At 37.0% G+C, this 21,751-nt stretch overlaps 1 protein-coding gene across 1 annotated transcript in view; it reads right to left on the reverse strand.

The window, feature by feature from the left end:
* oxr1a (oxidation resistance 1a) overlaps positions 1 to 19,848 on the reverse strand; it is a 153,067-nt gene extending 133,219 nt beyond the window's left edge. Inside the window, exons 1-2 of the mRNA XM_084384745.1 lie at positions 19,755 to 19,848; positions 2,180 to 2,244 (exon numbers count right to left, since the gene is read on the reverse strand). Coding sequence (XP_084240871.1) covers positions 2,180 to 2,196 — 17 coding nt within the window. The 5' untranslated portion in view covers positions 2,197 to 2,244; positions 19,755 to 19,848. The remainder of the gene's footprint in view (positions 1 to 2,179; positions 2,245 to 19,754) is intronic.
* Between the last annotated feature and the right edge of the window lie 1,903 nt (positions 19,849 to 21,751).

The following is a 21,751-nucleotide window of genomic DNA, read 5'->3' on the forward strand; positions in this document are numbered from 1 at the left end:
CCAAGATTTTTAATTCCGTCCAATATGCATACGTCTCTGTTTTCCTCACACAACCAAAGTAAATGATGGAGCAAGTCTCCAGCTGACATCTTTCTGTCAAGTTAACAATCATATCCAAAGTTTTCTCTCCACGAGTAACAGGCTCTCAGTGACACTCCATTCTTATGAAGTCATTCAGCCTGACAATACGACATCCTCCTGTTTTAGACAGCATCAAACCGTTCGCTGTAGCTCATGAGTCCATCTCATTGATACATTAATATCAAGAGAGTTCTCACCGACAGCAATTAAAACCTTGTATGTGACAGCTCAGTCTCTGCATCCTAAGGAGGAGTCTACTTCATTCTGTGCGCAGGAGTCACAGATGCACAACTAAATTAAGCTATAATGCGATTTGTCTCAAAACAGACCTGAAAAGTGAACCGTCTTTCCATTACCCAAGGTCAGATGTATATTTGCTGGATTTAAAGTGACACTGTAGCTACGGGAGGTCAAGATGATTCCGGTGACTGCAATGTGACGACTGCGTAATGAGTCCAGTGCCCGGGGCATCAGAGGAAGGGTTTAGCTCTTACTGCCCGAGCCTATTTTGAAACGCAAACATTGGTAAGTCTAATTAGAGGAAGCCTTATCTGCCGCCCAGAGCGCATACGCATTACTGCAACATCAAAGAAAACTACAGCTCGTTTTTCACGAGAAGACTGATGGCAGGGCAAAATTTTTAATGAGCTGCTCCAACAGTAATGCATTTAATAAACAATCCCAGCGATGAAGGATTCAATTTAGCCGTGTTCCCGTTACAGTTTAACAAGCGCGTGTAAACATGAGCCATTACATTTGTGATGAGAACCCAAACCCAAACAATAAAAGAGCTCTATACTGGATGTGGATTGGTTCAAAACGATGTGCTCATTCGCTATACCCTAATAGTGTTGGAAAGCGTTGACATTTCAGTATTAGGGTCATTAGCCAGGTTTCCATCAACATATTCTTTTAATGAAAATTATGGGATACATACTGCATAAAAAAAAAATGCTGGATGGAAATACCAAGAGAACAAGGAATGCGATGGAAAAGAATTTGAGCAACTTTGCCCTGTTGAAGGAGGCGGAACGAAAATAAGCTGTAAAAACCAAACATGCACCATTTAGTTACAAACTAAAACTTATGAGCTGTTAAAATGGAAATTCTCTTACTTAAAGTTGGCATGAAATGAAAACTCACCCTATTTATTTTCTAATTGCATGTTGTTGATCTTATTGCGAACAATTCAACCATGCATGTTTCATGCTTCAACAGTCACTTTTTATGTAAATTACATTTATGCAAATTTCAACAAAAACAACAAATCTACTATTGGCTGTTGGAATATAAAGCAATGGGAATGTGAAACCATTCTGACCAGAAAATGGCAACAGGCTTCCACTATGCATCAAAGGAAATGTCTAGGTAAAAGATTTTCCCTTTAAAATGTATGCACAATATGCACCCAACATATGTTTATATGGATCTTTCTTTGCTCTTTCTCTTGGATTAATGCTGCCAAAAGTCATCAGTCAGTCAGAATGGGTTACAGGGCTGACCAACAAAAAAGTCACCATCACATCTAGAATGTCAAACGAACATCTCATAAGAAATATATTAGGTTAAAATTGCTCTTATGACAAACATGATCAATGTTAATTAGTAAGTAAATCTAAACCATACACCCTGAATGAAATGAATTGCAATGGTAAAATCTCAGTATACAACGTGTTGTTTAGTATATCGTTCAGGGGGGGAAAAAAAGTGGGCGATCATATGTTAACATTTCAAAGAATAAGACGTTTTGCTGCTTAAATTCAATGAAGGATAACCTCAGACTAGACAGGAAGTTTTGAGTTTTGAATCCTACAATATATTTTAGTACAAAGGCCTATGGCTTCACAAGATCTATCAAAATGGTGGAAAAAAAGACATACATTTATGGGTTAACCCTTCAATACTACATTCAGAAAGTGACAGCAAAAATGTAACACAATCTCAAGTAAGTGCATTTTCATTAACCGGCTGCGAGTGATTTATTATGTCCCTAAGAGGTCATGATTAAATGATGCGAATAAAGTCTAGCCCTCAAAGTCACTGTACATTTTTATAAAAGATCACAAAAACAAACAACAAACCACTGTGTCACTCTGACCTTTTGGTGCTGAACATGTTGGCAGGACGATGTCTCTGACTCAGAGGTTTCCTTCTGGGACAAACCTGAGAAAGCAACCAGAGACAGAAAGTATATTAACAGCAGAAATGTGAAGGTGACCTGAGCCCAAAACAACACTGATTATATCCCCAAAAAACCCAAAACCATATTCAGGACAAACTCAAACACAGTTACAAGCTTTACATCTGCTAAAAAAGAAAAAGTCTGTTTGTAGGATACATTTTTCACCTTGCAACAGAAAAATAGGAAAAGGATAAAAAACAAACTGGTTGATTAAGTAAGTTGAGGTCAAAGATCTCACATGCTCTCATTAAAGGTTTAGTTTATAGTTTCTCCAAGCTGATGAATAATTCATTATCCCACTGGTTGAATGTTTTGAGATGTTTGATGAGTGTAAGCTGTACTCAATCTAAAGACATCTACAGTCATCTTCATCTGTTAATTGGGGTAAATTAAGAGAGTTGTCAACACGAAAGTTGTTACAGATGGAAGACTAGCAGAAAACTGTGCAGTACAATACTGTATACTGCCTAATTTTTTGCCTAAACAGTACGTGGAACAGTATGCAGTATGTTAATATAAATATTAGAAAAAGTAGTATGCCACATTATTGTCACATGATGATATAGCATGTTTAATTCTACAAGTGATGCTGGCTGAATTCAGAATGGTATATTAGTTTTTCTACTTCTGCCATGTATTTATATGACAGACATATAGTTTGCAAGTACACTATTCTGATTTCAACCACTGATATTACTTGTTTTTCGGTACACTGGAAATGAAAGGTCAATTTGAGAGCAGTGCATTGTGGGACACATATTACACACAACAGAAACAGTATGAGTAGTATTCTAAACATTGCCCGAAACCACCTTTTTTTCTCTCTGACAAATGACAGACAGAAGTCATTCATTTCCAATGGAGAGTAGTGGAAGAGAGTATGGGAGCTGGATAGATTTCAGATCGTATGCGTATTTAAACTCCTCAACTTATGCACTGAAATATTTGAACTTCGTTTAATGGAAAAGGAAGCTAAAGTCTATTACTCCCTCCATGTTTCCCATCATCCCAAACTTTCATTTTAAAAGGTTTTCATATGGATTTCTGTGGATAAAAGTGGCTTGTACATCTGCAGAGCATAGGAAAAGCAGAATCTTTTAATCTACACACCTGAAAAGATGCTACACAGGAGTACATGTATAAGTGATGTCTCCTGCTATAGCTACTCTTTAACACAAAGGTTACAGCTCTGACGGTAAAGGTCATCTTTTACGCGCAGGACCTTAAACATGGAAATGTGTCATAATGAGAGGGAGTGACTGCTCTGCTTCAGCATGATGAAAACAGCTTTTAAAAAACACATTCGTGGCTGTGACAGAGAAAGAAAGACAGAGAAAATGAGAAAGACATTCACAAAAAACTAAGGTATTACATGGCGTGAAGTCAACGTGTTCAAAGATCTTTCTGGCCAATGGTAGAAGAGTTCAGTTCACCTTTTTTGTAGCTAAGACTTCAAGGTATATGTGCCTTTACAAAAATAAACCTGCCATAAGAAATATTCACTTGGAGGAGTTGGTAAGTGCAGAAATTAATGTTCTGGGAGCAGACAGAGAAAATTCATAAATTCATTATATATAAGCCTTGCCGTTTCTGAGATTCTCTGACCCAGTCGCCTTGCCATTACAATTCGGCACCTGTCAAAAGTGACTCAGATCTTTATACCTGCCCATTTCTCCTGCATCCAACACATTGATTATTGTTTGCTTACCATCTAATCTACCCAGACCTTAATATGTGTCCTTGTTAGGAGATGTTTTGCGATTTAGATTATTCAACACACTAAATAAGTTACTAAAAGGATTTCGAATTTGGAGTGCAGATCATAGCTGTATTCTTGAAGTAGTTAAAAAGATTTACACACCAAACAGGATACAAGGTAAACGACTCTGTAACATTACCAACGCCGACATGAATCTGCAGCTGTCAGGTGGTACAGGTCAGTGCTCTTTAAGATGTTTATGTTCATGCTTTGAGCCATGAGGTAGTTAAACGCCGTCTTGTGACGCTTTTTTTTTGCTCACTGCGGTACGCGTTCATTTGTTCAAAGCTAGCTTGCTATTGCTAGCCTCTCGGAAAATTGCCTATTTACTAGTTATAACCGGTCAAAATAAAGGTACTTTATGTGTGTGCAGTTGTGTCAGTGCTTTGTTGATTTATCCCATATGTCTAAGTCCACAGTCACACAAAACGGTCTATTTTAAGATCCGTGGTTTGCGGAGTGCTGGGAATACACAAAGAAATGTCACTGATGAATAGCAGTGAATCATGGGATTTTCTCCTGTTCGGTATTCCACTCCGACTTTCACACTCTGATCTTCACTTGCCGGTTTAATCAAGTCTATTTTTAACCTAACACATCTGAGACACGTGTGGGAGGAGATGTGAAAAAAAAACAAAAAACAGACAGGGCATGTTTAAGACAGAAGAAACGTAATCATGAAAGCTGTGGTACCTGCAGCAGGTATTTTAAAAAAAATCATCTGTGTTCAGTGTTTCATGTCATAAACCCAGAGCACACAACAGCAACAGAAGCAGAGGTCTGTGCTGAGGGAAACATGGCATGTTCAGAAGGTTATTTCATTTTATTGTATTTCCTCTTCTAGTGAGTCATCCCTCTGGTCTAAGCGTTCTACAGATTTAGAGTGATTTCATCAAAAGCCTTTTATCGCTCCAAAATAAAGTGGCACAGACTGTGTGTGTGGTTTCAAAGGGCAGCGGCAAGCTTGTTGAGGAAACTAAACACTGTTGACATTGAAATATAAGGCGCAGTGAACACTAAATATACTCAGGGCAAACAACTGATTTGTAAAGGCTCCAACTAATCACAGACTAGGTGCATGAATTACACTATTACTCTCCTCCCTGACCTTAAACATCACACCCAAAAGTCCCTCTGTTCTTCTTATACAAACTGACACACAAAGCAACACAAGAGTTCTTGACAACATCAACAAACAAAATGAAGGATGGCTTGTGGTCATTTTCTTGCACAGAACATGAAGAAAAACAATATGGATGAGACGGCCACTGGGGAGACGTGGGCAGACGCTCGCTGGCACTTTGATGGCTTGTCTTTTTTTGAGTGCTGCTTCCCATTGGGAATTGTGGTCCTCCGTATTAAGTGTAAAAATATTTGATGTGATTCCCTTACCCCACTCTCAAACTGTGGTATGACCAAAGATTCATTGTGTATTAAAAAACAAAATACATGTGTGAAGTCTACCTTTCACATGAAAAAATAAAAAACAATAAAAAAATTAAAAAACACTTAAAAATGATGGCATCATTTTTTTTGTTTTTAAAAAGCCTCTTATGCCCACCAAGGCTGCATGTTAATCTAAAATACAGTAAAAACAAAAATATTGTGAAATAGTATTACACTTTAAAATAACTGTCTTCTATTTTAATATTTTTTAAATGTTATTGATGGCAAAGCGGAATTTTCAGCATCATTTCTCCAGTGTCTTCAGTGTCACACGATCCTTCAGAAATCATTAATAAGCTAATTTGCTTTACTCAAGAAACATTTCTTATTATTATCAATGTTAAAAACAGTAGTGCTGCTTAAAAAGTTTTGTGGAAACGCGATCAGCATTTATTTGTAATAGAAATCTTTTGTTACATTATAAATTGATCAATTTAATGCATCCTTGCTTAATTAAAGCATTCATTTCTTTCAAAAATATTACTGACCTCAAACTTTTGAATGGTAGTGTTTATAAAAAAAAAAAAAAATTCATTAAAAAGAACATTACGGTGCAACAAAACAGAAACTATGCAAATGGAGCGAACAGTGAACAGGAGAGACTGAAATGCAGGAAAATCCGGAGTGAACGGAGCAGATTTGAATGCTTTTGGGAAATTGCTGTCGATTAACTTTGCACACACATGCATGACAAAGTTGCAGAAGAACAAAAAGAAGTAATTTTTGCATATTATTAGATTCAGGTTTTAGACTGGGGAGGAAGTTTAGAGTTCCCGTATGTTTCAACTATTATCTGAAAAATATCAGAGAAAATCTTATTCATTTTGTCATGAAATGAGATGATAGTTCTATAGTAGTTGTGTAAAGTAATTAATTAATTTCAAGATTTTGGTAATACAGCTCACCATGGTATTTACAGGTCCTCTGTCAGTCTGTTTAAAACCATGGTACTCTTATTAGAGCTGTTTGCCATCCTAAAACACGTTTTTAAATGGAACAAACAGATGTAGAATATTACAAAGCAAATTCTGACTCATCCTCATTGTGTTCCCACAATCACCCGCACATAAACAAACAAATCATCCAAGTTGGTTTGGCTTTCTCTGGTCTTAATCACTCGCTTCAGCGAGGTGATCTATATAAATGTAGATCAGTGGTGGTGACTCATCCTCCACCGCGCTCGCGTCATCCTGATTCTCGTCATACCTGATTCTTACAGAAACTCTTTAAAGCTGACAGCATCTCCAGGGACAATCAGGGGTCAAATGAAGCCTGCAGAAAACATGGCGTAATTATGGAAATTCCCCTCGCAATTGCTGTAGACGTGTAAACAGCCCCAGTGTTGATTCTAAGAGCTGTGCTAACATTCATTCCAGAGGTTCAGTTCTCATCACAGGTCGCTGTTTTCACTGCCTGCCATCTAATCAATAAATCAAAGCACAGGGGGGCGATTTGCTCATGCAGATTAACAAATAAAGACCTTCATAAACACTGCTGATTCTACAAACATTTGGAGTGTGTTCATCAGTTCATCACCTAATGACATCATACAAGACTCTTCATTAATGACCTGATAGTTTTGCCAGAAAATGCAATCATGCCTTGCACTAAATAATGGCGATGCTTAAAAATGATGTTTTGTTTGACATTTAACAGCGTACAGTATAATATACATGTCTATACAGTTGAAGTGTGTATTTTTTTACTCTTAACAGCATCTTAACAGCATTGAGTGCTAAACATAACTCTGGTCAACCCATGGTGTGAGATCTGGACGGAACTACAGTGCCAGTTTGTATGGAAGATTGGACCAATGTACGTATGCGTATGTACATCGTACAATGTAATTCTGTTTGGGATTTGGTGCCACTATTCCCTGCAAAATCAATACACAACACTAAAAATGAAAATGGCATCTTTTTTTGATTAACATTTTTCATTAAATTATGATCAATTTTCAGACCTTCTAGGAGATCAATAATTGATTTCAATACAAAATGTGTATTTATTGCATTTTCCTTGCATGAGTGCACTAGATGGCACAGAAATTACACTGAATCTTTGATGTACGTCGTCTCATTTTGGGCCTTTTTGGAGCAATTTTGTTTTTTACATGCAAATGTGTGTTGACAAAGATTCAAGCATGTGAATTTAATTGATAATTACATACCCATAAAGAAAAAAAAGGATATCTCAATTTTTCTACAGAACTCTTCTCGACTCCAGTGATCTCACATGTCTCCAGTTTCAGAAAAGATCTAAAGTTAAACAATGTCTCAATGTGTTCTCAGATTTGCCAAGCAAAAGTCAGTTCTCAGCAAGCACTATCTGAGCTACACAATCCACTTTATATTCTCACCATCAATAACGGTCTTATTCTTAGGAGAAACATCTGACATAAAGTTGATATCTAATTGAAACACAACTGAGAGTTCAGAGATACAGTATCTTCTAAGCTACAGTACTGTATGACAGAGCAACCTCAATATCTAGAACAATGTCCATGTGGGTGTTAACAACTGCTGCACACAAGTCGCATAATAAACGATAGGAAGGCAAGTGAAATGGGATTCAAACCATGGTCTCCGGCGTTGGAGGCGGGTGCTCTAACAAGGAGGCTAAAGACCGCGTCAGTTCCTAGTGCGCCTCTTGAGATCAGGGGAGTGAGGTTTACACGCACAGCTCTTACTGGTCTATGACTGTTGCATACAGACTGTGCAATTTCTGCAATCCTAAGATCATTACAAAAACGGGACACACGATATGTTTGCTAAAATATGTGGGCAAAACGATAATCTGGTTGGTAAATGGTAATTTCTCATGCCAGACAAGGATTTATCAGTAAAGTTTTACTGAGATTTGAGCTCCAGTGAAGACATTTAAGCTTGTTTCCTTCTGCACATTAAAAGTTGGCATTCAAATGGAACTTCCCTATTGTGATGTATATCTAAGCGAAATGGCTTCTTGAAAAAAAGTAGGGTGGGACTTGATTTTATTTGATTGGATGGTTGTGGTTTGCTATAGCTGTGATCTCATATGAGTGACAGGTTGTCCCACCCCAACAGCATCAGAGAAGAGAAGAGATGTCGCTGAAAGTGGGATGGGTTATTTTGATTAAAGATTACTAGGGCACACAAAAAAAAAAGAAAAAAAAAGAAAAAAAGAAAAGATGTGCATGGATAAATTATTTATAACAAATACTGCAATATTCCATAAATATTGAATATAAAGAATTGTCAACTTTGATCTCATGGTGACTTTTAAAATTTAGTTTATTGTTTTGTGTCATGTTGGTGTGTACTTTATAGTGGTCGACCGATATATCGCCAATGCCGATATATCGGCCGATATTTGCCATTTTTGAAATATCGGCATTGCCCGATAAGTTTTTCTGATTGGCCGATGTGTTGGAAGCGGGACTTTTATTTTGACGGGCGGCGCTGAGAACACCAGAAGAGAACGGCAAAGGCAAACAGCGCTCACTCACATTCTCCGTCTTCATTAATTTACGATCTCTGTCAGTCATATCTAATACTTTGTTAGACAGAACTGGTAAACAAAGAAAGTAAATGGTATGCGAAGTAAGTAAAGTAAAGCGTTTGCTTTTATATTATTTGTAACAGAAAAGGCAAACAATCAGGCTAAAATACTTTCTCATTTGCCGTCAACATTCAGCAAATGCGCATCTACGTCATTTAAACAAATCTCTGAATATCTAATAAACATTTAATTTCACAAACCTTGCAGATTTAATCGAATCCAGCTGTGATATCTTGTGAAGTGTGCATTACTGTCTGCAAGTGATGCTCGGTCCGTGCGAAGTGAGTGAATGCGAACAGAAGATCAGCTTCACAGGAGACGCGATCGAAAAACTTTAAATCCTTCATTTTAAAATATGCTGATATATAACCAGTTGCCAACTGTGTCATATTCATATCTGTGATATATCCAGTTGCCAACTGTGTCATATTAATATAGTTTTCACTGTGCTGTATGTAAAATTAGCGTTACCTTGTCTTTATTTGAAAAAATATGATTACCAGCAAAATTACCAGATTACTGAGTGCCTTGTTACAGTGTTTACTTTCTTTTTATTCACATATTCATATATTTCTAAACAATTACTTTGTGCTTTTTGAATCTGAATTGCAGATACAAGAAGTTGCCATCTAAAGTACAAAAGCATGTTTATTTTAAAGATTTGTTTTCTAATTTATTTCTAATTTATTAAATATTGATTAAAATAAATATATATAAAAATATCGGCTTTATATCGGCCATAGGCCACCCTGCTCTCTAAGATATCGGCATCGGCCATCAAAAAAACAATATCGGTCGACCACTAGTACTTTATATAACTAACACGGAGCAGGGGTGTCCAAACTTGGTCCTGGAGGGCCACTGTCCTGCAGAGTTTAGCTCCAGCTTGCCTCAACACACCTGCCTAGAAATTTCTAGTATGCCTAATAAGACCTTAAATAGCTGGTTCAGGTGTGTTTAACTGAAGTTGGAGCTAAACTTTGCAGGACAGTGGTCCTCCAGGAGCAGGATTGGAGACCCTGGACTAGAGATAATTCTCCTCCCCAACTGAAGTTATGATGCCCAAATTCGTTCTCACATGCACATAGCTATACGCTACAATGTATTCTTGATATGTAAACCAACAACTTAAAAGAAAAGCTTTTAAGAATTTACACAGAACATGATAAAAAGCTGAAAAAATATGGACGAGACAGTGGTTGGGGAGACGTGGGCAGCAGTTTGATTTTTCAAGAAAACGTATTAAAAACATGAAAGTGTAACTAGCTTCAGTGTAGTTTGTGTTTGGCTTGAGGAATACAAAAAAATATAAAGGTCGACATCACAGAAAAAAAGACATTGTAAAATCACATTATTATTTTTCAGTTTATGAGGTCAGAATGCAAATGCTAGATCCTTTAAATCAGTTGCACGCCCGCATGGTTATTCAGTAAGTGAAGAGTTGAAGTGAAAGTTGTGTGGGTCGTGATATCCGAGACACGCTGGGATTGAGATCTGCTCAGAATATTCATTACAAGACCCTGCCACCCTTGAGCAGACACACTTGTTTTAATTAACTATTAAACTGACGAGACACAGACCTGTGGGATTTCCCATGATGCAGTTCCCTTATAAATTCTGTTGTTGTTTTCCTGGAATATTTCAGGTTATTTACGGTCTCTGTGTGACTGATTATCACTGGATTAACACAGGCAATAATTCTGCATTTGAGGAATATATTCTGTATTAGATTTGAAAGGTGACTTTTTAAGAAAAATACATTTTGGTCAGTTACTGTAGCATCAGAAAGCATCTTCCCATTCAAATGTACCTTCAGCCCAATGATCGCGTAATCTCATTTAATACCGTGTGTGATAGTTTCAAATGTTACATTTTGATTCACTAAGATGCAAAATCACCTGCTAGGCTTACGTTGTTTAATGCATCACTGTAAATGCATTTCCCAGTCTTTTTTTACAGACTGATGGATGAGTCAAATTTTTTGTCTGCGTTAATCAATCTCATGCCACGGATGCTGAAAATAGAATATTAAAGCCTCTTGAACTGCAATGCATTTACGGATTGAGCCACAACTTTTCGTAATATCAGCTCCAGCAAATATATTATCAGATCCATATAACATAAACAGTGCTTTAACCTTGCAGAAATGTGATATGTGCTTCAGCTACATTCCCTACAATTTACATGCCGAACACAGATCTGATTGTTTGAGCTCCTGGCAAGGTGGGACTTGTCAGTCCAACTCTGGATTTATGCTGAGTCATTACACAAAATGATATTATGTTGACAGAGACAAATGCCTCAGGAGGCAGTGCTCTAAAATGACTTTGTTCCAAGGTAAATTTAATCTCGAGAGCTGGACGCATTTCAGTACAACAGAGCACCGATTCAGTCCTATAAGAGCATTTCATTCCCGCTTCGGTATCTATCATGTGCATGTGGAATTTGCCAGTTGTTTGTCATGTTTATCTCAATGACTATCAAGAGCTGGCTGTAATGCATATTTAAAGGGGAAGTGTGCCATTTATGTAGCCTGGTAATACCAAACTCTGCTACTTCGCTTTGCTTCGTAGACAGAGTCTGGCATATCATAATTGAAAAGCGTTTTCTTTCTCGCGGGGGGGCGCTTGTCGGAAGTTTAAAATCATTGGTTCCCGAAAGCCAATCACATAATGTTTGGTTATGGCGTGTGATATGCGCATACTCAGCCGCATCTAACTTCCACTGTAAACACATGTATGATGCGAAAACAAAACCATCGAGCGAAATACCGGAGTGAACATGGCTGTGAACGACTTTTGCAGATTATGTGAAGTAAATCTACGCATCCACGGTCCAATCAGTGTCTACGTCACGGCTCTCAGCCCGCCCTCTGTTCGTTGATTGGCCGGCTGTTTTCAGGCCGGAGAAAACGGAAAGCTATTACGCTTTCTCAGACTGAATACAGAAGCGAAATGAAATTGAGCGGAAGTAGGAAGTCTGACGTAGTCAGGCTACCATTTAGGCACTTTTTTTTGGAATCATAATGGACAATTCTTGTTTTTTATGGAATATTGCAGTATTTACTGTAAATGATTTATCTTTTTTATATTTGTACAAAATACATGCAAAATTCACTTTTATAAGGTGTTTGAACACAGATGTGTGTCCACAGTGTGTGTAAACAACCAGCCTTTAATGGTAAAAATCCACCTAATACTTTTTTTATAATTAAATAATTTTTAAAATCTGGGTGGTATTTTGAGCTGAAACTTCACAGACACATTCTGAGGACATCAGATATTTATATTACATCATGTGAAAATGGGCATAATAGGTCACCTTTAAGCAAACAACAACGATATGAAGTCCCGTCCAAAATTTTTTCTTGTTTGAGAAGCCTTTTCACTCGGATATACGTCACAATAGGGAAGAAAAGACTATCGCAACCTCCGTTTCATTCTGACATTCAATCATCCGCAAGGTAAAAAAAACATCCAAAATCATCTACCATTGGTCAAACAATGTCTAGTTCCATCCCAAATTTTAAATCAAATTTGTTGAATCAGAAGAAGCGAGAGCGTGATACCTGCTGCTACTCCAACTTGTAAAAAGCATTCATGTCCTTGTAGAACTTGTAATTAGAGCTTGTAAACTTTTCTGAAAGCTCCAACTTGTAACACGTGACTGCTGTACCACCGGACCACGGCAGATTCATATTGGTGTTGATAATGTTGCCATAGAAGCAAAGAATTCCAAGTCTGAAAGCTCAGAGTAGAATGTCACGTGTTGTCATCTCGCAGCATAATTTAAAGCAAATTTCATTTTCAGAATGCTTTGCGTCGGACTTTTGAAATTAAGTAAATGTTGAAATGAAGTGTCGTTTTGTGTATTTTTGCACAAAATGAAAGGTACACTATGTAACTGTACTTGAGTCAATTGCTCATCAATCCTTCTTCCAAAACATATTTTTGTCTAAATTACTATAAGTTAGTTAAGCGTCTATATATTAAACCCTGTGAGATGGAAATTGCATACATAAGTCACTCGCCCATGCACATCTCGTCATATCCATAAATTGAGAAAAGTTGCTCGAGCTACTTTGATGCGTGTATGGTGTGGGAGTGGCATAGGTTAGTTGTCACAACGAGCAAGAAAGGTTGACATGGAGCAGATAAATCTCCAACCTCAAAAAAAAAAAAAAATCCAAACAGAGGAGAGTCTGCTGGCAAAACGAGAACACGACAGAGCTTGTAATAATACTAGAATCAACATTGGCTTGGCTTTTCAGAGAGGGATTTGGAATGTTGTAAAGGCAACGCAGAGATGGCGTTTTTATTACTCAACAGGTAAGTAAGGTATTTTGTTGAACAGATTTATTGACATGTAGCTCTCTAACAGTTGATTGTAAAGCATCATCTATTGTGAAGAGTCATTTCATTATGGTTGTTGTAGCGTTGTGCTAGAATTTATTTGAAAGGAAGTAGCGTGTCTATTAATGGTTAAAGCTACAGTAACGTCTTCAGCTGGTCAGCTTGAGATCCTTTCCATCTAAACTGGTTATCTCTTAAGCAGTGAATGTTTTATGAGCAGTAGGATAACTAAATTCACAGTCGAAGCACAACCAAAACTATGTTCTTCCGCAAAATGCGAGTAGTTTTGTTTTTTAAAAGCTAGAGAGCCAAAAGTATAGCGAACCTTTAATATAGGAGAGATATGTTAGTGTTTAATATTCTGTTATGTTGAGATTTAAACTGGTTTCTGTTTTGGGGAGGTTACCATTGTGGTGAAGAGTATGAGCCTGTGGTTGGGTTGTGGATGGACCAAAGAACATTATGTTAAGACATGCATGAGTGCTTGTGCTATTGCTAGATAGTTTGTTAGCAAGTAACTGCAAAAGATTTGAGTTAAAGTTTATGATTTTAGATGTTTTATGCAACTTATGTTTTAGCTACACAAGGTATTTGAGTGGATTAAAATATTCTCTTTTTGTGGAAACTTAATTGGTTTAAGGCAATTGGTTTCCTTGAATGGTTTCAGTTAGCTTAACTCGTTGGGTTTTCCAGGGAAACATCAAAAACAGCAGATGAGCAAACTAAACGCCTCTACAACGGGCCAGGAAACTGGCCAAATGAGTCACTCATCTCTCAAATGCTGTCATGATGTGGACTGTTATACATGTAAAGCATGCAACATATGAGTAACACATGACAGCCCAGGCTACAGGGGTCAGTCACTGTGTTACTAGGGCTTAAAAGAGAAAATCCCTCTCTAATCTACAGCCGGCACTTCACTTCTGTTTACAATGTGGATCCAAAGCTTTTACTGGACCTCTAGCACCATTAACCGATCATCATAACTATTAAATATTATGCAATGCGAAAACTGTGTGTTAATAGCTGTTCAAATTATAAGCTAATGACCAGAGTGCTCTTAGTACTCAAGAGATCCTCTCTTTTCAAGGCCACTCTTATGACACAAAATCCATTTTAAAACATCATTACAGACTAGTGAACTATATTACTTATAATTATTAATACATTTATTTATTGAATATTGTTGCAGATGTTACATAAAAGCGACATGCCACTTCAATGCCATATGTTTGATTTGAACACAGTTAAGGCTTCACATCATGCTCAAGAATTAATAATTGCAATGCATGCTGTCTGATGGCTTATTGCTTTAGGTTTTAGAAAGACATCAAACCTGCACAAAAATACACAATGAAAATAAACGAGTACAGTGACACAACACAAATGTTTACTGCATTAGTTAGCAGTGCTATCACTAACAAACTGATAGTGATTAGAGCTTAGACATTTTACTCTTGTGAAAAAGAAGCATACCTAATACATTTGTATGCAATCCCAAACTACAACCATCTTTAAAGTCTTGATATATCAGCTTTTTCCATCTTCCATAAATCATTGACTAGTTTGCGTAAGCGCACTATTAATTCATAAATGAAGTGTGGCTCTATGATATATCACAATAGACTGAAAAGCTCCAACCACCTGGAGGACTCCAACTGGCTTCTTTGGATTTAGGATTTACACTATTACGCAAGAGCATGAGCTGACTATAATGCCTCAGACACAGAAAAAAATAAGAAAAAAAAAAGTTGTTGCAGCATTCAAACCAACACAAACACATTGATTCTGTTCCAAACCCTAATGAGCTGACTGTATGCAGGCAGCATTTTAAGTCAGTTCCAAAAAGTAGGTAGCAAGATTATGATACTTTATTTTAGCCAAATTGTACATATGTGGGAAAATATGCGATATCGTTGTTGAGTATTGCAATAACGATATTTCTTGCGATATAACATTTCCCTAGAGAAATGCTATTTTTATTATTTTTTTTTATCATTTATATATGTAATGTCATGATCATACTAAAATAAACAGGTAGGCTAATAGATTATTCTGATCTTCAGAAGAATATCTCAGTTTTTTCATAAGGAGTTAACGTTACACATGCAACACTTTGATTAATGGTTGTCTGTGAGACTCTGTTATTGTTACTTGGCACTTCGTCAGCAGTTTTGGTAGATTTGGGCTTACACTCTTTGAAGTCTTCATATAGCTCCCTGAGGTTGCGGGCAAAAATTTTCGCCACGACTTAGTGACACCGTCACTTATATTCACATATCGCGTTTTTTGTGCGTGCAAATTCGTTATTTCAAATGCAGGAAGCACATTCAAAATGGAAGCACATTTTTCCAGGCCCGCCTGGAAATTAGAAGCAATTAAATTAGAAGCTCTCACTTCCTGGGGGTCGAGCGTACTGCGCAGACTCAAGCTGAGCTTGACGTCTTAGATGTGATGTGAGCAACCCGTCTGTCTTCTAGTAGCTGTGCCAAGAGAAATCTGAATCATTCCCTTCCGAAACTTGCAGAGACGGAGAGTGTGAGTAGGAGGTGTCCATGAGCTAGGAGCAGGAGCAACTTTTGCTAAGTATTCTGATTAATTATTTTGTCATTTTGCCTCCACGTCCCCCCGATTGCCCGCGAGCTTCTCCTCCTGTCCATACGGTAAACTCTCTACTGTGCGACAGAGAGTCGCGTGGTTATGACGCAATCGTTAGCCTATTTTTACAAAAACTGCTTCTACGGGGCCATAAGATACAAGGTAATGGAGCATTTTATACATTTTCGTGTTTCTTTAGAAATAAATAATGGACAAATGGAGTCTTTAAACGCCTCAGATGTAAAGTTATTCGCTGTCAAAGTGACGCCAAAATGAATGGGAGTCAATGGAATGCTAACAGCAGGTGGGGGTCCGCTAATCAATGGCGGCACCCGGGGAAGCTTCAATATTTTATGAAACCCTGCCCCCCTGGATGAGAACATCTCAACTTTTCAGGTTGCATAGCAACGACAGACGCAAGCGCTTGTGGAAAGAAGGAGATAGGAGACGCTTTCCATGCGTTTTTAGACGCGATATGTGAACGGCCACTTACAGAGTACCTGCATTTATGACACGTCTTCTCGATTGAAGCCAAAATATTGCCATATTTCAGACGTACAGTTCTTTTTAGGCATAGGTTCTTCGCTGTTGTCATTTTCCTTGCTTGTCTCTACTCCCGCCATTAGTTTTTATTTTCCACTCTCTGCTCTGAGCCACTAGGTTCCCCTTTGAGCCCGATCTAGCCAATAGCATAATAGCACCTACTGAGGAGGCGGGTATAAAGATAGTAAGGCCACATTTGATTGGTCGAATTTGGATAAACAACCTATGCATGCATCACACAAATGCTTGCCACATAAAATAATTCAATTTATTGCACCTCTCTGCGATACGGATATCGCATATACTATTATCGCGATAACGATAATTTTTCGATATATTGTGCAGCCCTACTTCTGAGGCAGCGTAGCGGTTTAATGATCTACAGCAAAATAGAGAGCACTTTGGTAAACTAAGCAAATATTTCATTTCTACAGTAGTAATTTCACACTAGAAATGAAATCAGAAGTGGAAAACGTTGGTCAAAAACATACATTACACACAAACTGACCAACTTTCAGACGCCATCTTTATAGCTCAACTGTCACAGAATGGAAAGCACAGGATTGTGGGATATCAAAGACAGCAAAGGATACAACTATGCTGCCTTCAAAAATCAATAAGATGAAGGTATCTCAGGAGACAGGAAGAGAAGCTAACGTTGGATTTGGATGTGCCTTGATGCCTTCCTATCTTGGAATGCATCCTCCAAAGACTGCATTTTTAAGCTTTCGGACGCAGCCAATGTATCCAAGAGGGCGGAGTGAGAGAAATTTCTCTTGTTGGCACACAGCCATTGTTTTAATTAAAAATCTTTTCTTTTTATGTATGCACGTATGTATTATTTATTTAAGTGCTGTAAATGAGTGATTTGTCAAAACTGAAGTGAAACCCTTATTATGAATGAATCTGAGAGAGGCAAGCTGTCAAGTTGTTTAGTCTTTCAGAGATTCAGCTGAATTTTAATTTCACTAAGAGATGTGAAAAGGTCCACTGTGCAATTAGAGAAATAGAAAATAAATGGCATGCAAGGACACGACATTTATCACAAATGAATATGAATTTCAAGCTTTTTAAGCTTTAAGTATGTGGATTTGTTAGTCGACATTGTTTAAGTTTGGGGTCTGTATGGTTTTTTTTTTAAAGAAAGAAAGATTAAGCAGCACAGCTGTTTTCAATATTAATAATGAAATGTTTCTTGAGCATCAAATCAGCATATTAGAATAATTTCTGAAGGATCATGTGTAAATTACATTTTAAAATAAATTAAAATAGAAAATAGTTATTTTAAATAGTAATAAAAAGCGATGTCTTTCAAAAACCTTACAAAAAAGAAAAATCCTCAAATTCCTAATTCCTGCTTATTAATAGTTAGTAAGGTAGTTGGTAGGATTAAGGGATGTAGAATATGGTCATGCAAAATAAGGCATTAATATGTGCTTTATAAGTACTAATAAACAGCCAATATCCTAATAATATGCATGCGCAGTAAGCAACTAGATAATAGTGAGAATTGGACCTAATTTAAAGTGCTACCATAAATCTTTTAGTTACTAATATTGTGGGAGAACATAAAATCAAAGTGGTCTATAGCTAAATCGGATAAACGTCTTCTGTCAAATAAAGAAGGGAAACAGTGTTATATAGGAAATCTCAAAATGTATCTTCCAGACAGTGGAGCAAATGCCTTGAAACATTGTAGCAGCTGTCATTTTGTGTCACGAGTAAAGGAAACAGTTGTCAAGATTTATACCTTTACATTTTGCTATAAAATGAGCACCTTTGATTGCTGTTCTACTCCAAGACCAAGGAGTGAAATATATTATCTGAAAAATGACTGTCAGAGTGTCTATGTTCTGTAGCAGGAACTGAGGAATAAAGCGAAGTATATATTCATTGTAGATAAATCAAATCCTCTGGTGGGCTTGCGCTTCTCTGAATATTTAATCTGAACTCGTATGTCAAAAAATATTAAACTGTGCCGCTTAATATTCACAGGATACACTTTACATTGATTTTACTATGTGTAAAGAGGGCTCTCAACAATCTGTGATAAGAAATGTGAACAATGTGTCGGGTTTCATTTCTTAATGCAACGCTAGGACATAATTGGCTAATTGGGCAAATTAGTTAAAGTCAGCATAAAAAACAGATTCATGGTCTCAGGCTGCTTTTTGATTCTCTCAGAAACTCAAAAGTTTTCTGGAGGCAAATCTATGATAGAGAGCTCCCCCTAGAGTATGAGATGAATTACATACAAGTCCTTTAACTGAATAAAAAGCTGTTTCTCATATTTAATATAAAAAATATTTCTATCCAAACTCAGCAGGCAGAACATTCAGCTATGACGTGTGCATTACACACTCATTTTGAAGTCAATTTCAAGTCATTTTGAAATATTTGCACTTTTGAACATCATTTTTCATGATTAAAGAAGTTTCATGAGTCCGTAAAAAAAGCAATTCTATTCTCAACAAGGGTTGAGTCAGTGCTCATCTCTGATCACAGAGCCGCTCTCAGGGAAAATCATTCCTAGAACTAAGACATTAATATTTGAAGTGAACTACGGTCACATTTTTTAAAATTGCTTATAAAGATGTTCTGTGTCTGTGAGAAAGATCTTAATTGTTTTGTAGCATAAATCAAGAGAAGAATCATTCAAAACAGCACAGCAAGAGCAAGAATATATACAGGGAAATGATTGTCACAGCTAATACCTTTAAAGGAGAATACCTTTACAAAAGGGGAAACGAGATTGAATGAATAACTAAAAACAGTAATAATATCATAGTTTCATATTATTTATTAATCAGTTAAAAATACAGTGTTAAAGTAATTAAAGAGAAAAAAGCTCTTAACTAGCCTTAATTTACTAACTAAAGAAATTTTTTATTTAGGCTACTTATTACTATTATTATAATTTTTTTACTTTTACTAAATATCTAAGTCAAACTAAATTATGTTTGCATGTCATTTGACACTGAGTTGCAACAGTAGTAAAACTTAGAAGATAAACACAATCCCAAAAATTAGACAGCGACTCCTGTGTGTTCATATGAAAATCATGTAAAACTCACAACACCCATCAGTCTCTATAAATGCCTGTCTTACCACTTTCTATATAAATATCAGCATGCATGGACTCTCGTATCATCATCCAGGTGTTCTAAGACTTCATATGTCACAGCATGCAGGTGATGCAGTGTCTTTTCCTGAACATGCAAGAGACAGAGAAGAGAAAAATGATGGGACTCACTCTTTAAACTGAAGCTCTCTCCATGACCCAGGTCACTCGTGCTCGGATGTTTGAGATGAGTTTATGCAGCCAGTCACACGTGCATCTGTGCGCAGGATGAGACACTCACGAAGAGTAATCCGACCTTCTAAATACAGACCGAACCACTGAGAAAGGGGGAGGACTGGATCATACCAAATCATTTATGTCACAAACAGGGAATTAAAACATTTTCCAACCAGCAAATTTCCAGTATAAGAAAAAAAGAAAAAAGATCCAAATATTATTGCATTATATAAACATATATATATGTGTGTGTGTGTGTGTGTGTGTGTGTGTGTGTGTGTGTGTATATATATATATATATATATATATATATAGCATACATATAGCATATAAATAGCATGTCCTAAATCATGTCCTAAACACAGACAGTGTGAGGTTTAGGGGATTGAATATACAGTTTGCACAGTATAAAAATCATTATATATATGGAAACACAGAAAGTGTGAGGCTTAGGGGATAGAATATACAGTTTGTACAGTATAAAAATCATTATATATACGGAATGTCCCCATAAAACATGAAAACCCAACAGTCTGTCTGTGTGTGTGTGTGTGTGTGTGTGTGTGTGTGTGTGTGTGTGTGTGTGTAAAGTACATTGAAATGTTCTTGAAAACCCCTTGATTCCTTGCAGTGGTCCACTCACTGGCTCTATAACACAGTTATCTATTTTGTACACTGAAAACTGCAGCTTTCAAGTAGATGAATGGAGCTACTTATCAACACGATTAGTTTCAAGGGTTTTCACCTTTTCCTGACATGAATATGACTGTTAGACGCGTTATATAATGTGTTTTAATGCAGTAATATAATCTGTTCTGGCCTTGTTCGGTCCACTCGCTGTTCAGATCTGGAATTGAAGATGAAACCATTGATAAGTGTCTAAAATTGAATTTCAGATCTTAAGATTATCTTTTAATTTGAATTATTTTTTAAGGTCAAAATTGGTTGCATTCATATGTTGGTTCTGAGAGAAGTTTCATAAATGAATGAGTGTTTACATGCTGAGACATTTAAGTTTTTAAATCAAATTAAAGCAACAGATAATTGTTTTTTAATTTAAGCAAAATCAAATACAAGTTTAATTGCTGTAATTAAACCAATCATGAGCCTGATATCATTTGATATCAACTGCAATATGAGATTAAATTCAAGTTTGCTCTTCTCATTTTTAAATGTCTTCCATTCTCTGTTGTCATCAGCTGTTGAAGTCAAAGACCGGGTTTTCCCAGCAGAAATAAGACTTGTTACTGATTGATGGCACGGTCCCCCCACAAGAGGTGGAAATCGATGGGCGCTGCGTGGATAGCAAGAGAGCTGTGACGGATTGATGCCTCTGATGCCTTCCCATGAACACCCTGGTGGGCTCTCATAAATAAGTCAAAGAGTCAGTGGGTAGCAAGAGAGAGAGGTTTGAACCGGCAATGAATAGTGTTAGCGTCCTCCACACACACTCTATACATGGGAAGATATTTTCTTGTACTACAGTATAATTCTTTTTCCATCATCCAGGTGGATGCTGCACATTGGTGGTGGTTGAGGAGATTACCCCTTCAATGTAAAGCGCTTTGAGTGCAGAGAAAAGCGCTATATAAATGTAATGAATTATTATTATTATTATTATGTTAGGCGCTTCATAGAACATTTTATAGAACATAAGTCTGTCTGTGAAGTTTCAGCTCAAAATACTCCACAGATCATTTATTATAGCTTGTCAAATTTGCCCCTCTTTGGGTGTGAGCAAAAACACATCGTTTTTGTGTGTCTCCCTTTAAATGCAAATGAGCTGCTCTTTCCAGAAGAGGGCGGAGCCTTTACAGCTCGTGCTGTGGAGAATGTCACGCAGCCAAAATGTCAGAAACAGCTAGTAGCGGTGTTCAGCCTTACATGTTAGAACCTGAGTCGGACACTAATGGAGCGACTCAGGAAGAAGTTACAACTTTTAACTTCCCACT

The sequence above is a fragment of the Rutilus rutilus genome, assembly GCF_951802725.1.
Source record: "Rutilus rutilus genome assembly, chromosome: 17".
Classification (NCBI taxonomy): domain Eukaryota; kingdom Metazoa; phylum Chordata; class Actinopteri; order Cypriniformes; family Leuciscidae; genus Rutilus; species Rutilus rutilus.